This window comes from Sphaeramia orbicularis, chromosome 22, assembly GCF_902148855.1.
Source record: "Sphaeramia orbicularis chromosome 22, fSphaOr1.1, whole genome shotgun sequence".
NCBI classification, from domain to species: Eukaryota; Metazoa; Chordata; class Actinopteri; order Kurtiformes; family Apogonidae; genus Sphaeramia; species Sphaeramia orbicularis.
In genome coordinates, this window is record NC_043978.1 from 38,084,421 (window position 1) to 38,099,423 (window position 15,003).

The 15,003-nt window shown below is 38.2% G+C and overlaps 1 protein-coding gene across 6 annotated transcripts in view; it reads left to right on the forward strand.

Annotated features, from left to right (window-relative positions):
- Window positions 1-15,003, forward strand: part of LOC115414191 (apoptosis-stimulating of p53 protein 1-like) — a 62,238-nt gene that overhangs the window by 11,127 nt on the left and 36,108 nt on the right. For 3 of the 6 annotated variants that reach the window (XM_030127417.1, XM_030127418.1, XM_030127419.1), the window contains exons 1-4: window positions 1,606-1,806; window positions 6,348-6,495; window positions 11,345-11,452; window positions 14,307-14,368. In XM_030127417.1, the coding sequence (XP_029983277.1) occupies window positions 1,690-1,806; window positions 6,348-6,495; window positions 11,345-11,452; window positions 14,307-14,368 (435 nt within the window). In that variant the 5' untranslated portion in view covers window positions 1,606-1,689. Of the gene's footprint in view, window positions 1-1,605; window positions 1,807-6,347; window positions 6,496-11,344; window positions 11,453-14,306; window positions 14,369-15,003 lie in introns of those variants that run through there. The other 3 variants (XM_030127423.1, XM_030127422.1, XM_030127421.1) reach the window with 3 other exon arrangements.

Consider the following 15,003-nt stretch of genomic DNA (forward strand, 5'->3'; position numbering starts at 1 on the left):
GTTCGAGTCTTTATGAGTTAATATGCAAAGAAGTGATCATGAAATATAGAGGAATAGATAGTCTCATTGTAATACATCCTGTCAGACAAAAACAAGCTAAAAGAGTGAAAAACATTACACTTAACCAAAGCAGCGTACAGGATTTTGTTAGTGAATGTGTCTCCTTTGACCTTATGTGACCTGGCCGGCTCCGGCTCTGCTGGCCTCAAAGCTAAAAAAAAAGTTCTGGCATCAGGACGTCTGGGACTTTTTTAAGACTTAGTTGTCACATACTCTTACGAATAAAACCTTTAACAAAGTGTAGCTTATTACTGAAATAACTGTACATTATTCAACAAATGGCTTATGTTGACATTTATAATCCACTCAGTTGGGTTTAAAGGGCATTGGAGCTTTTCTCTATGAAAACATATGTGATGTTATACAGACTCAAATAGGCAGTTTATTTTAATAAATCTATCAAATGTACCTTTAATTAAACTAAGAAAGTACTAGGACAGACAGAGAAATGGACAGAGTGCAGAAAAACAACAAAAGACCATATTGTAAAAGTATTGCAGTGTGCACAAAGCATTCTAAAATCTAAATTGTAGATCTCAGACATTTAATGCCCTAAAGTATTTTGTATGGAAGTATCTGATATCACAGTCATCTCATCTTGATATAATTTATTTGTATCTGTAACTATATCTGTAATGACAAGACCAGTGCCAACAACAAAATTTCTGAATTTATTCACAGTAGACATCATGTTATTTGTGTGAGATCTGATCAGTGCTCACTGGTGTATGTCTTGTGATTTTGAGGTTTTCAGATAATAGTTAATTTAGACATATTTGAGACTATTTCTAAAGAAAAACGAAGAAGAATACTCAACATCACAGAAGACATTCAACTTGTGTAAATTTATTTTTTTTCTATCGCAGTATAAAGGATGGGGTGGATGTGGGTCAGTCGGAATCACTGTTTGTAAATAATTCAAATTGAAAAGGGGGAGTGGGGGAATGGGCCAAAAAACCCAAAAAACTTGTATAATGCTTAATACATTTTGAATTGTAAAAATGTTTGTGACAGAGTATGTAAGGCCTCGGACAATAACAATAACATAAGTTTGTCTGATGTGCTGCTGACCACATTAACATATAAATATCTCAAACACTAACACTCATATCCTTGAAGAAGATGACTAACATGTACCTACAAGGCTACTCTAATGGTTTTCTAATGACACATAAAAACAAGGAAAAAATAGTGAAATGGCTAAGATAAGATAAAACCTTGGTGATGAATCATATCAGACTCAAAATAATAGTCAATCTGAGTTGGTCTGACTTGGTTGGTCTGATGGCCTGGTCTGACTGACAGGCATGAAGAGTGGACATTCTTATTTTAATCTGCCATCATCCTCCTCTCATCTCCTCTACTCTTCACCCTCTCTCCCTTTCCTCATATTTACTGAAAGCCGACCCCCCCCCCCCTCCCTCCTCCTCTCTGACACACACTCTTAAATTTGTATTTCCTGCCCTGGTGCAGACACACAGTCTGACATTCACACATTTCTAACACACTCTCACCTACAGACAAACCACTTTCTCTAATACTCAATATCTTTCTTCACCGAACACTCATGCACATGCACGTGCTCACACACGCACACTCCTGTGTGTGTGTTCGGCCGATGGTTTTCCAATGAAGCGATTCTTTGGGCTGGTGTTGGAGCGACTGGTGTTTCTGTCTAAGAGCCTCAAACTGAATAAATGCAGGAAACCGAGGAAGAAGGTCAGAACTGGGAAGACCACACCAAGGGTGAGTGGGAGACGGTGAGGGAACAGACAGAGTGACAGACAGAGAGCGAGTGGGTGATGTACTAATAGTTAACTTTGTACTGTGTGTGATTCTGCAGATTTTTTTTGTGGTCTTGTGTGGTTTCATTTATGAAACATCAAACTACCAAGGCTTGTAATCACAATAATCTTACAAGCTGTTCACAATATGAGCACAGTCTGTTTTTGTGTTTGATTTTGCAGCTGTGGTTGAATTAAATGGCATGAGCATCTACCACTGTTTCACCCAGCTTCCCTGTAAATGATCCGACTGTGTTGAACCGCCTTAGAGAACCTAATAAAATAAGCTGCGGTGTTGGTTTTATGCAACAGATAGTCAAAACAGGGGAGACCAGGCTGTTTTCCCCCTTTGGCTGCTTACAGTCAGTCTTTCTGTGTCTGCCATGACTATCTCTTTCTCCCTCTCTAATGCCTAAAATAGCCAGAGTCACTCCATTCAGCACCAGAGGCATTTTAGGAACCACATCTCAATCTGCCTGTGTGTGTTTTAATGTCCTGTCCACACACTGATAAAAAGAAACAGTCCAATCTGTCAGTTCATTGTGTTGAATTTCACAATCATTAGAACAAGAACACAATGTGATTTGAACTCCTATTGAACATTACATGCACCATAATTCCAGACTTTTTCAGTCTGAGTTTGTTGCCAGTAGCTATAGAGAACGATAAGCCTCTATGTATAGCTTCATTTGCAGTATTATTAGCTCAGTGGAAGTGTTCTGATTCATTTAGCTGCTGACCTATATAACCTATCCATATAGGGCTCTCAGGTGATACCCTGGAGTGGCAACACTTGAGGTCCAAAGTGGGTGTAAACAGCAGACTGTGTTCCTAAACACATAAATCACTTATGTCAAACGCTACGTACCGTAAGCAGGGAACTACTTAACTCCACAAAGACTAGAACTGATTAAAGGTTGTGTTTGTTTGTTGGATTAGAAAAGCTACTGTGATCTTAATTTATTTAATATACAAAACATGCACAAGAAGGTCTGGGTGATATGTTGAAAAATGTTTTCATAATGTGGTTTATTCATGATTTGAATAGATATTATTTGCTTAAACTCAAGGCAACACATGATTCTGAAGTAGTAATCTAGCAGTAAATCAGCAATATCAATTGGTGGCAACAACAACAAAAGACAGAACTTGCATGTGTGTCATTTAAAAAACAGGAATTATTTGAAGTAAAATAATAGACCATCTGCAGTAAATATTTTCTAAACTATCTGCAATAAATATTTCCCAATTGATTGAATTAGATTCAGCTTTGAGATGTTTTAAAGATCATTGTTGTTATACTTTTAGTTCCTTTTAAAATAATGGTAATGTTTTATATGTATGTTCTCATCCATTTTAAGTTTTTAGTACTGACTTTCGTTGTATTTATGTATATTAGTGTGGATGTATGGCTGTGATTTCCATTTTGTGTAACTTCTGCTGCTGCTGCTGCTGCTGCTGCTGTCTTGGCCAGGACACTCTTGGAAAAGAGATTTGTAATCTCTGAGCTTTTTTTTTTTCTGGTTAAGTAAAGGTTATAATAAAAAAAAAAAAATTCCAACATACCAACAAGTTGCACAAAGTACCCAGCATACAGTGCACCAATCTTGAATTTGTGATTTAGACTTTTTTTTTTTTTTTTTTTTTCCAGACTGTAAATAATTGATTAATTGAATTAATTTGATATGAGGCACGAAGCATTGGATTCACAGTACTGTACGAAACTGCAGGGACACTTAATTGCATTGCAGTCAATTGACAAATATTAGAAGTTACCTACAGTTTTATCTTTGCTGTCATATACTCTATTTGATATTATGTTTTATGGATTTCAGAGTGCAGTGTGAAGTGCTTAACTATTATATGTGAAACTTTGCAGTGTCATAGTTCCTTAGCTGTACATTCTCACATAGAAACATGTTTAATATATCTTTTTACAGACTGACAATCTTGGTTATTTATAGATGAAATCAGAAAATAGGCAATTATTTTTATGCTTGTTTAACTCAAACAATATATTAAAAGTACTTAAATAAACCACTCTTGGCTGTTTTATTTTTTTTGCTCCATCAAATAATGCCTTTTACTATGAGAAACAAAAACATTAATGCCTTCATGAGGCCCCGATTAGCCTACTTTAAATGATTTGTGGTTTGGTAGTGTGTCTGTAGGGTTTTTTGTGAGGTTGTGTGCATGTGTGTTTTGTTTGTGTGTCTAATCCAAGCTTTAGAGAATGTGTCCTTGCTCAGTCTGTCTGCATGCAACCAGAGATTACTTCATATGATCTGGGACAGGTGTATAGAATACTGTGGATTAGTCAACAGTATATAATTTAACTGTGTGTATGTATGTGTATGTGTGTGTGTGTGTGTGTGTGTGTGTTTGCCTTCTGATCTGTGTGCTCAGTACACAATGTAGTGTGTGTGTATACAAGCAAGAAGAGAAAGCGAGTGAAAAAAGCCAACATTGAGATTAGAAGTGTATCTGTATTTGTGTGTGCCCTGGTCTGTCTGTGTGCTCCTATCCCAGATTACCCTAAATTTATCTTTCCACTGCCGACTGAGTATCTGACATGACATCACCGGTGACATTGCCAGTGACATCACTAGCAGCAACACAGGACGTCCTTTTCTGATTTCCCGTTTAATCTGTCAGCTGCAGAATTTAGAGGATTTGGTAATGAAATGATTTCAGGCTTTGAAAGGGGGTCACTACCCACTTCTACTTTTAAATCTCCTTTTACAAATATGATAAAAAATATACAGGGAATATACAGAAATAAGATCAATTACATTTGTCTTTTTTTTTTTTTCTAATTAAGATAAGGCTAAAGCTTGGCCATGGAGTGAGTTTGCGTGCAGTTGTGTGGACATTAGCAATTAGGCTATTGATAGGTAATTAAAGCTGGGATCAATATGTTAGACAGATGCATGGCAGTGTCTTGTTTCAAGTTCAGTAGATGTTGAACAAATCGTGGCTGATTAGAAGGATTTTTTTTTCCAGTCTCCAGTATGATTTGTTTATGTTGCTATAATTAGCACAAGCTGCTCCAGACCTGCTGTATGTAAATATCCTCCTGATCAGATTTTATGATACTGTATTTTTAGGTGTATGTTGATTGTAAACTGAAAGAATTTACAGTCTCTATTAGTGTGTTAATATTTCAGATTGGATGGTCTGACCTTTGCTGTTTTATGGCAGGGTTTCTCAACCTTTTTTGAACCAAGTCCCACTAATGGCATCATGAGCCTACAGCCCCCCCCCCCCCCCCATGCCTGAAAAAATTCTGGGAAAGTGAACGTGAGCTGCCCTCACCTTATCGTTGACTACCTACTGCCCCCTGAAAAACATATTTGCAGCTGGTGGAAGGGGGGGGGCAATGTGCCGGATGATATGCCCCCCCACCTTGCTCGTGGACCTCAATCTGATCCATGAGCGGGGGCAGGGAGGAGTATGTTGCTGGGTGGTTTATAATATTATGATGTTGTGACAACAGTAGTCATTTATGCACCCGCACGCATACACAACAGTGTCACTTGCGACCCCCCCCCCCGCCCAATGTGCTGTCACCCCCCCCAAGGGAGAGTATCCACGTGTGCCCCGCCCCCCCTGGTTGAGAGCCACTGTGTTATGGCATCCTAAACTTCTGTCTCAACAAGATGACTCTCATTACTGGGATGGTTTTAAATGACAAGATAGAGGTGGATTTTTTAGTACTTACTGTTTGTTAAAGAGTTGATTATTTTTTGATGTTAGTGATGAGCACCCAAGTTGTACAAAACATACAGTATATTAGATATTTACAGTGTTGGGATGGTTTTTACTTAAAACATATTTCTATACAGATTACAGAATACACACCTTTGCAGGAAATTAGAGAATTTTCAGTTAGATTACATTAGTATTGTATTTTTAATACTTTGGGCAAAAATGTGAATAAATGAAGTCCAACTGTGTTGCTGCCTCCTGTGGACAGAACCCAGGAGTCATTCTGAATATATAATACTTACATAGAGATATTTGATATGAATATGTGTAAACACAGAGCAGCATGATGTTTTGTCTGGGAAAATGAATAAAGACTAAAAGATAAAGGTCCTTGAGTTTTTTGTTTTTTTTTACCACAACATGAAGTTAATAGTAAAAACCACTAAATACATTTGGTACTAAAACTGCAGTTCTATATTATAATGTTTACTTCTCACTTTCTGAAGCAGAATTGATTGAGTTGCAATTAATCTGCTTAAAGTAAAAAATTCCCTGGAAGAATTAAGTTTACCTTTTCTAATTTTCCACAGTGAAATGAGTTTAAGTGTAAATTATGTACACGCTACTTGATTTCCCATGGACGCTTTTTCCTCTGTGTTGTGTGTGAACAGGCCACAGTGCATACATAACTGTTTTGATATGCTTCTGTTTTAAATCCAGGACTTATGGGAAATTTGTGATAACTTGCAAATGTAACTAAATACAGTCACTCAAATTTTGTTTCTCTTGTTACAGGTGATCCTGACCGTTTACCTCAATGACACCCAACAGATGCTCACAGAGGTTCCAGTCACTCCAGCAACCAGAGTAGTCGATGTGGTGGAATACTGTAAAGAGGCCGGTGAGGGGGAGTGTCATTTAGCCGAAGTATGGAATGGACACGGTAAGTCCAGCCGTTTTGCATCATTCTAGTTTTTCAAGTTGAAAGCCAAATTGAGACTGTTAAAAACACATAATAGATCAGGGGTCTTCAACTATAACCACAAAGGGTCAACTAGGTCAGTCCTCTTCTCTAGCTGAGGTCCAAACAATTATGTGCATAGGTAGAAATAAAGGTTTATGCCTTTTTTCAGATTAAATAATGGAAACATTCTCAGTTTAAGGTCCTGTACAGACTTTCTGCGTGATCTTAAAAAAGTGTCATTTTTATATATATGCCTGATCATAGTCTGTAATTTAAAATGAGATTATCAGCACCAAAATAGGTTATTTCCAAATGCTATTTCCAGTTTCCCTGGTCGGGTCGGACAAGACTGAACTGATTTACGGCAGACTTAAGTCACTATGACAACACCTCACCAACTGGCAGAGTTCAGCAGTGAGACATAAACTGAATGAGTGAGGTGTAAGATCTGTCCTTTTTCCTAAAGAAAGGGATTTATTGGATTTATTTTGTTGTGATGGTGGACACTGGAACTGGAGCTGGACTGGCAGAAAGAAAAAAGAAAAAGAAAACTAAACAGGACAGTGAAAGAGCACCAGTTAAAACACCGGTAAACCTCTGCTTTGAACCGATGGGTAGAACTAAGGAAGTTAAAAGGAATGAAAACAGAGCTGGAGTTGTCCCTCTTCCTCCTCCACAGGTATAGAATGCTTCTTTTTTTATACATATGCATTGGAACATTGAATTTGACTATAGTGGCTGTTGTAGCTCAGTCAAACACTTAGTAAACACTTGTGTGTTAGCCACAGGGCTAGCTCTGTGACGTGGGTAATCTGTTTTATTTGGAGCATTGTTTCAGTCCAAACTAAGGGCTTTGGCAGGTGAGACTGAAATGGTTCTGTATGGAGTTGAATGTTCATGCCGGGGCCTGGATACTAAACTGTCCTTCAGGAACAGGACAGTTCTAACAGTAGAATACTGTGAATGCAGAAGGCTGAAGCAGCTAGAGCTGAACTGCTAATGCAGAATGATGAAGATGTTGAATGACTTAAGTCATTTATGAAAATGACTGAATACTTTGTGGAAAAGCTAGAGCAAATATATATTATTGGGACATGTCTTAGAACACTGCTCCACAACACTTAAGAGCTCCAGAGTAAAAGTGACATAGAAGCAGGAGTCGGACTTTCAAAGTTTGGTTTCACTTTCGTTTTCGCACTAGTTAATAAACTACACTACAAACGGACTTTATGAAGTTTGCTTGTTGTCTCGTTTCAAACATCACTTTACACCCTGCAAGTTGCTGTCTGGAAAAAAGAAATGCAGAGTTGTAAAGAGGATCTGCTCTTCAGTTATTAGCTTCAAAATGCCTTGGCCAGAGTTCTGCCCTTATGACAGTAGGTGCTAGTACTCATGGGAAGTGGAGTCTTTGTCCCTTAAGAACACCACAGATTCTGGCCGAAGGTGTCGCTGCAATCCACTTTAAACAAATTCTCTGTACAGGACCTTTAAATGTTGAAGTAAAATGTTATGGTTTGACATAACTAAGGCTACGTTCAGACTGCAGGCAAATGTGGCCCGAATCCGATTTCTTTGCCCATATGTGACCTGTATCCGATCTGTTAAAGACAGTTTGAACAGCACAAATCCGATTTTTTCAAATCCGACCCAGGACACTTTCATATGCGATCCTAAATCTGATACGTATCTGATATTTTGCAGTGCGACTTCAGTCTGAATGGCCAGGTCGCATTTATCCGAACTTAAAGTCATTGAAATGCGACAAACGTCACCTGCATGCATGCCTGCTTGGTTGTCATGTATTATGTCAGAACCTCTTTTACGCATGCGGGTCATTTCAGGGTCGCATTCAGTTCATACTAAAAACTGACAGAAGTCACATTTAATGTGTAACATGAATGAGCACTCAAAAAAAATTGGATTTCACCCAAAAATCCGAATTGTGCCTTAAGACCTGCTGTCTGATGATTAGATAATAAAAGGTAACTGATTTTGAACACTCCTCTTTTGTCCTGCAATTTGCTTCTTGGACAAAAACACATTCAACTCAGTGAATGAATGAATGAATGAATGAATGAGTGAATGAATGACTCAATAGTTAGATTTTCTTGGTTCAAACCACTGTAATAGATGACCATATTGCTATGGCAAATTATTAGCATGATTATTATTACTACAATTTTACTTATTATTATTATTACTATGACAACAACCAGATATATCTCTGTAGACACTCACAATGGGAGACTGTTTGCAGCACTATCATAATAAATATTGAGAGCCTGTCCTGAGAGCATCAGAGTACAGTATTTACAAGATTAAGTCTGGAATTATACGGTGTGACACTGGCCTACATTGTTTGCTCTGAAGCTAATAATGAACATAGTCAGACACGTATCTCGGCTACAGCCTGTAAAATCAATAGACATTCTACTGTGCACGGTATGCCATTGTAAAAGTGAATAAAGTGTTCCATCACATGTGGACACTAAAAGCCACTGTGTCCATTAAAGGCTGTCCTACATTCTAGTATCATAGTTTATAAAGCAGTGATCCAGATAACGACACAGTGTATTTATTTTGCACTCTGGTGTGAATGTTCGGTCAGACGGTCTATAAATGGCTCTGATACTCCATTGTTTCCTACAGGGTTAAGCAGGGCATAATAAATGTTGTTATAAATTGTTTTATGTCAAAAACCTGCCTGTGTGACGAGAGGCCATGCCTCAAGGCCACAATCGGCCTCACTGCTGGTGTGTGTGGGTGTGAAGCTGTTGTCTACATGCATCTATTATTAGGTTTGATGGACTAATGTACTTTCTACTGTATTTATGAAAACACTCATATGCTATGGCACGTCTCTGTGTTCCAGCTTTATCTCAGTTATTTTTGTCCAGCAGTAAATACAGTACTATGAAAAAGTCACAGGCCACCTTTAGGTTCATTGAAGTGACTGGACTGAAGTCAGAATACAGATTTATTTATCAGTCTCTTTGCTTCAGATGGACCAAGAGCTGCAGGAAATACACAAAAATAAAGAAGAAATTAAATATTAACAGGTTACAGTGATGTACGGGTTAAAGTCAGAATTTATTTGGACCTCTGTTTGTAATGGCGTTAGTACAAACACAGAATCCAAATGCAGAACTCAAACACCAAGAGTATGATTCAAAAGATTTATTAATCACACACAGGTGAAATAATATTATTAGTGACAGAATCTTGAGGATAATGGTGGATGATATCCTCCTCTGATTCGTCCTCCGGATCGAGGGCGACAGCCCGTCTCCCCGAGCGGTGTTAGGGGTTTCTTTCCCGACTAGGGAAAAGCAAAGGGAGGTCAGGGACGGAAACAGGTCATGCACAGGCAGGCTATCAATCGAGCAACAGGACATAAGGAAAAGGCAAAACTCACGTACCGGTAGTCAGGGCGAGAAGGTCAAAACCAGGTATCAGAAGAGGCAGACAAAAAGCAGGCAGAAGACGAGAAACCGAGGAATCCAAAAACAGGTCAAAAACAGGCAGGCAAACGAACAAACGAGGTCAAAACGCTGGTAAGAACTACAGGAGTTACAAACTGGCGACTGACATAGGGAAGAGACAGGGTTTAAATACACAAAAGGGAGGGAAGACAACGAGACACAGGTGGAGCAAATCAGGGCGGAGACAGGTAATCAGGTAAGAGGTCAGAACAATCAGGGAACAGGAAGTAAAGACGACAGACAAGACACATGAGGGGAAACTTAACAAAATAAAACAGGAAGTGACAAACAAAACATAAAAGACAGACAAAACCAGACTAACGTCTGGCTGCAGGCATGACACTGTTCCCATAATCAAAAGTAGCTCAAACAGTAAAAAGTGTCTAATGTGTTGAATGGAACCTGGTGTAAAACAGCCCAAAATTAAAGGTGTGGTATTTTGCTAAACCCACTTTTATTTGTCTTTGGTACATTTATTTGTGTATTTGGACCCTAATAGTTCTAAAAGTTTGGATTTTAACCCTCCAGGTGCTGCAAAGCGATCTTTATATTCATTTTGGCAAAAATCAAGTGGATTTCTACAACCCGTTTTAATTCCTTCTTAATTTGTCATGTTTTGTCAGTAGTTATTTCACAACATTTGCACATATGAGGTCAAGACTTCCGATGAACATTTTTCAGAGTATGACATAATTGTTTATCAGCAGCAGTTGTAGTCCTTACTGAAAATATGTCCAAACTTCGAGACGATTACCTAAAATGTTCAGTTGTTGGTTGTATTAATGAGCACAAGTGGCTGAATGGGACAGAAAGCAAGGTCAACAACCTGGAGGAGGCGGGGCATGAAGTGGCTCATGTGCATTTAAAGGGCCAGCGCTCAAAACGACCTTTCTGGTGTCATTACTCAGAAATAGGGTTGAAGATGAATTAATGAGGAATTCAGACCCAAGAATAGCATTTACAGTTTATGTAGACCATAGGGAAATGTTTTAAAAAGCATAATTCCATTTAAAAAAGCGAAATATCACTCCTTTAATGCAGTCCATCTCATATGGTCTGCACAAAAGAGTTGAAGACATGTAAAGTGAGGAGGGAGGTCACATTAAATGCAAGTTTTGTTTTTAATTATGTATTCTAGTCAGAAACTGGTCATTATAACTTTGGTAAAACAACAAACCTAGTGGTGTCTGTACATTTAACACCAGTTGTGAAAATAAAGGTACTTTAAATCCCATCTGAATTAAAGTTTCTGTTGTCATGAGCCAGAAGGCATGACTGTATGTAACCTTTTTCAGCAGTTTGTGAAATTCTCAGTTAACATTTTCTCACACTCTGTCTCCTGTCAGAGCGAGTTCTACCACAGGAATTGCTGTTGTTGGATCTTCTCCAGCAGTGGGGGGCCAGGAGGCCGGAGGTCAGGTTCTACCTCAGACACTGCCCCCCCTGGACACAAGGTAAACCAGAACAAGCACAAAGACCTTGTACACTGATATAATTAGAAGTCCATGCTTCTGTGACTGGAAATGGCTTTGAAGTGTACCCTATTTAACCTTTTACGTGCAGGGGTTTTATGGAACAAATAGTGTCAGTGGTATGTTTGAGGTCTGGAGGTTGAGGTCAGGGTCTAGGTCAGTAATTAGCCAGATAAGATGATTAGAGTTATATAACATGGACAGGGAAGACCTGAATGGGAATGGGAGGGGTGGACGCAGAGAATAGAAGATGTGTGGTGTGCTGCAGAATGCAAATGTTACCCTCCATAAGCATTTATTCATACAGGGTAAGCAATTAATCTTCATTTTTTTCAAAGTAAGATTTATTAGTTTAACTGTAACCAAAATGCAGCATTCACTACTTTTTTTGTACTCTATTCTACTCTTACATCACATTACTTTTCTTATGTAATATTTGTGCATATTAGTGCTACTGCAAATGCATCCACTGCAGCTCTAGTGCGTAGGTGTTTGTATGTGTGTGTGTGTGTGTGTGTGTGTGTGTGTGTGTATGTGTGTGTGTGCACACTCCCTACAGGGACAGGACAACCTCACCACCTGCTGGTACATAGTCCCCTTTTCCTGCCCATTCATTAGAAGCAAAATTATCATTCATTAGAACCTCATTATATCATATGCCTGTGAACTGTGAAGCATATTCTGAGTAATGAATTAACCGTTTCTATTTAGCTGAGTCACAGAGTCTATTTTTAGTGTGTTTGTTACAAAATCTTCAGCCTATTAAAACTACATCTTTTGTCATTGCTCTCTCTAGCGATAAACCCATTTCAGCCTGATTTTTATCTCTGTCATTTCTCAACCCGTCACAGTTTCTCTAGCAGATCTGTAATAGGTTTAGGTGCAGCAGGGTGAGATCAAGAGAGATAAAAAAAAAAAATTAAAGAAATAAAAAAAAAAAGAGAGAGAAAGAGAGAGAGAGAGTTGCAGTTATTTTGCTGCCTGGTGTGGAGAGAAGCAACTCCTTACTGCCTGGTTCTCTTGCTCCTTTAGCAATTATGCATCTCAGATATGCATTTCATAAGGATGAACAGTTGATAATGGGCTTCCTTGAGGCAGTTTTTAAGTTTAAAATTTGTTTTGACTTTAAAACCATGTACCTCAATGATTTAGAGAAACCCAAGTGTGCAAAGAGAGGTAAATGTTTATTGAGATTATTCTTAGTAGTAAGTAAGAACGCCCTGACCAGAAAATGACTGAAAAGAGACATACCTACTATAAATGACTGGACTGATATAGTTTAAAATATATATGTTATGGAGAGAATCACATTTAAACTGAGATGTGAAATTAACATCCTCACTGAAAATTGGTGAAATGGCTCACTTATGTTTCAACTGTAGGCCTGAATTTGTATAATAACAATGTGCCCTATAATAGGGGAGCATATCCTCAAACTTTACCATAAAAAAGAAAATTAATAATGGTATATGAGCATATTGATGTACGTGTGGACTAAATGCTACTCGAATGTTGGATTCTCCTCCTGCTGTTTAATGTCTCTGTCAAAAACAACAATAAAAAGTAAGTAAATTAAAAAAAAGAACAGTTGACAATGAAGACTGGCTTAGCAGTGAATGCAGTAACACAAAGTAGAAAATGTAGAAGCAGCCACTTCATCTGCAGTTTGCCGGCTGCTCACCCTAATATCATAAAATGTTTCTAAACTAGGCACTCGTTCTCTGGGGATCAAGGTAATGCACCTTGTCCCAGGCTAATTTCACATTGTGTGGTGTATTGGACTTGCAGAGTTAGCACCACCCACACAAGGACAATACGCTGCTCTTAAATGCTAAAGTGATGACTTTGCTCTGCTGCTCTTCATCATTAAATTATCAGCTTTAAAATAAAGATTATAAGGATTAAATAGCCATGAGGGGATCCGAGACCTCTAAATGATTTGTTTGTTTACAGCTTTTTTCTACATCATGAAGCATCGCTGGTATATTTTCATATGAATGTGTTTTCCATTTTAATGGTAAAAGTGGTTGTTGATATGTACTCTCAGGACTGCAAGAATCTTTTTGACCCTAGTGTTACTGAGTAGTACGTGAACTGGTCTATTGACTGGAGGTGAAACATGGAGCTGCGAGGGATTAGCCCAGATTGAACCTGTCTGGTTTTAGTAGAATTAAACCGAATGATGCTATTTATAGATTACACACAGAGGATCGAGTGAATATAGACAGACAGATTACTCTCATTTAATAGAAGAAAGGATTTTAACACTTGAGACTTATTATTAATAATAAAATGTATGGTGCTTTTTTTTTCAAGGTCCTTGTACTGTTTCTGGAGACTTGAAACCTTAAATTGAATGGCGATATTGCTAATGTTATTACTTACACTGTGCTTTTCTTGCTTTGACAAGCAAAAATATCTGTTTCAAAAAAGTCGAATGATATCAACTTGTCTTTGGTCAAAGTCAAAGACATCCTCTGTGAAATCAGTCCTATTGCAACACTTTGTCCTCTGTATTTTAGTCATTTGTAGCGGGCTACATGCCAACAATATCAGGAACAGGAACAAGAAACACTGACTATAAATAAGGAGAGCATAACAAGGACACGCAAGCATCATAACATTTGCTGTCGACAGCAGAATTCATTGTATAATATTACTATAGGGACTGGAAAATATATGATAGCAGCAAATTTATAACCTTTAATGAGAACCATCAAATGTTAGAATATGATGTGTAGTAACAGCGAGGAAGGGATGGTCGTTCTGACTTTTTTTTAATGTTTTATTTCAATATTTTTGTTCAGATTTTGTTTTATTGTTCATTTATATGCAGGCAGTGAGCAGCCTTTGGAGCAGAGCTGGACCACAGAAGCAACAGAGAGTGCTAATGACAGGGTAGGTGGACACACACACACACACACACACACACACACACACACTGAGGCTGGGCTGACGACGCAGCATGAGGCGTGTTATGCATTTAAAATTATCCACGATCTATTGTGCATATAAAGACCTTTACACTAAGACACTTGATGATAGATGCAGTAACCTAACATGCATCTGAATTTATCTTACTGTAAGTTTTTCACCAGATTTAACATGTGTCTGGATATATAAAGCACACTGTATATGTTTGCATGTTATATTGTCTGTGATACTTCACGCAGGCATGACATGAACCAGCCTTATTTTCATTCTGGTCAGTCTGCGGTAGTGTATGTACTCAGATATGAGCAGTACAATGCGTGTGCACATGTGTTTGTGTGTATGTATTTGTCTGTGTGTGTAGTCTTGCGGATTAGCTGGGGGATTAGTGACAGTGATGATTATAGGTCTCCACCAGCAAGAACCATGTAAAAAACACGTATATACACAATCAGACACACACACACATACATATACACACACTATTCTTTTAGGGGACATATTACACTCCCAAGCCCCTTAACTTTAATCATCATAACTAAATGGCTAACCTGAAACCTTATCTCAGCCTAAACTTAACTTAATTCTGCAGCTAAAACCAA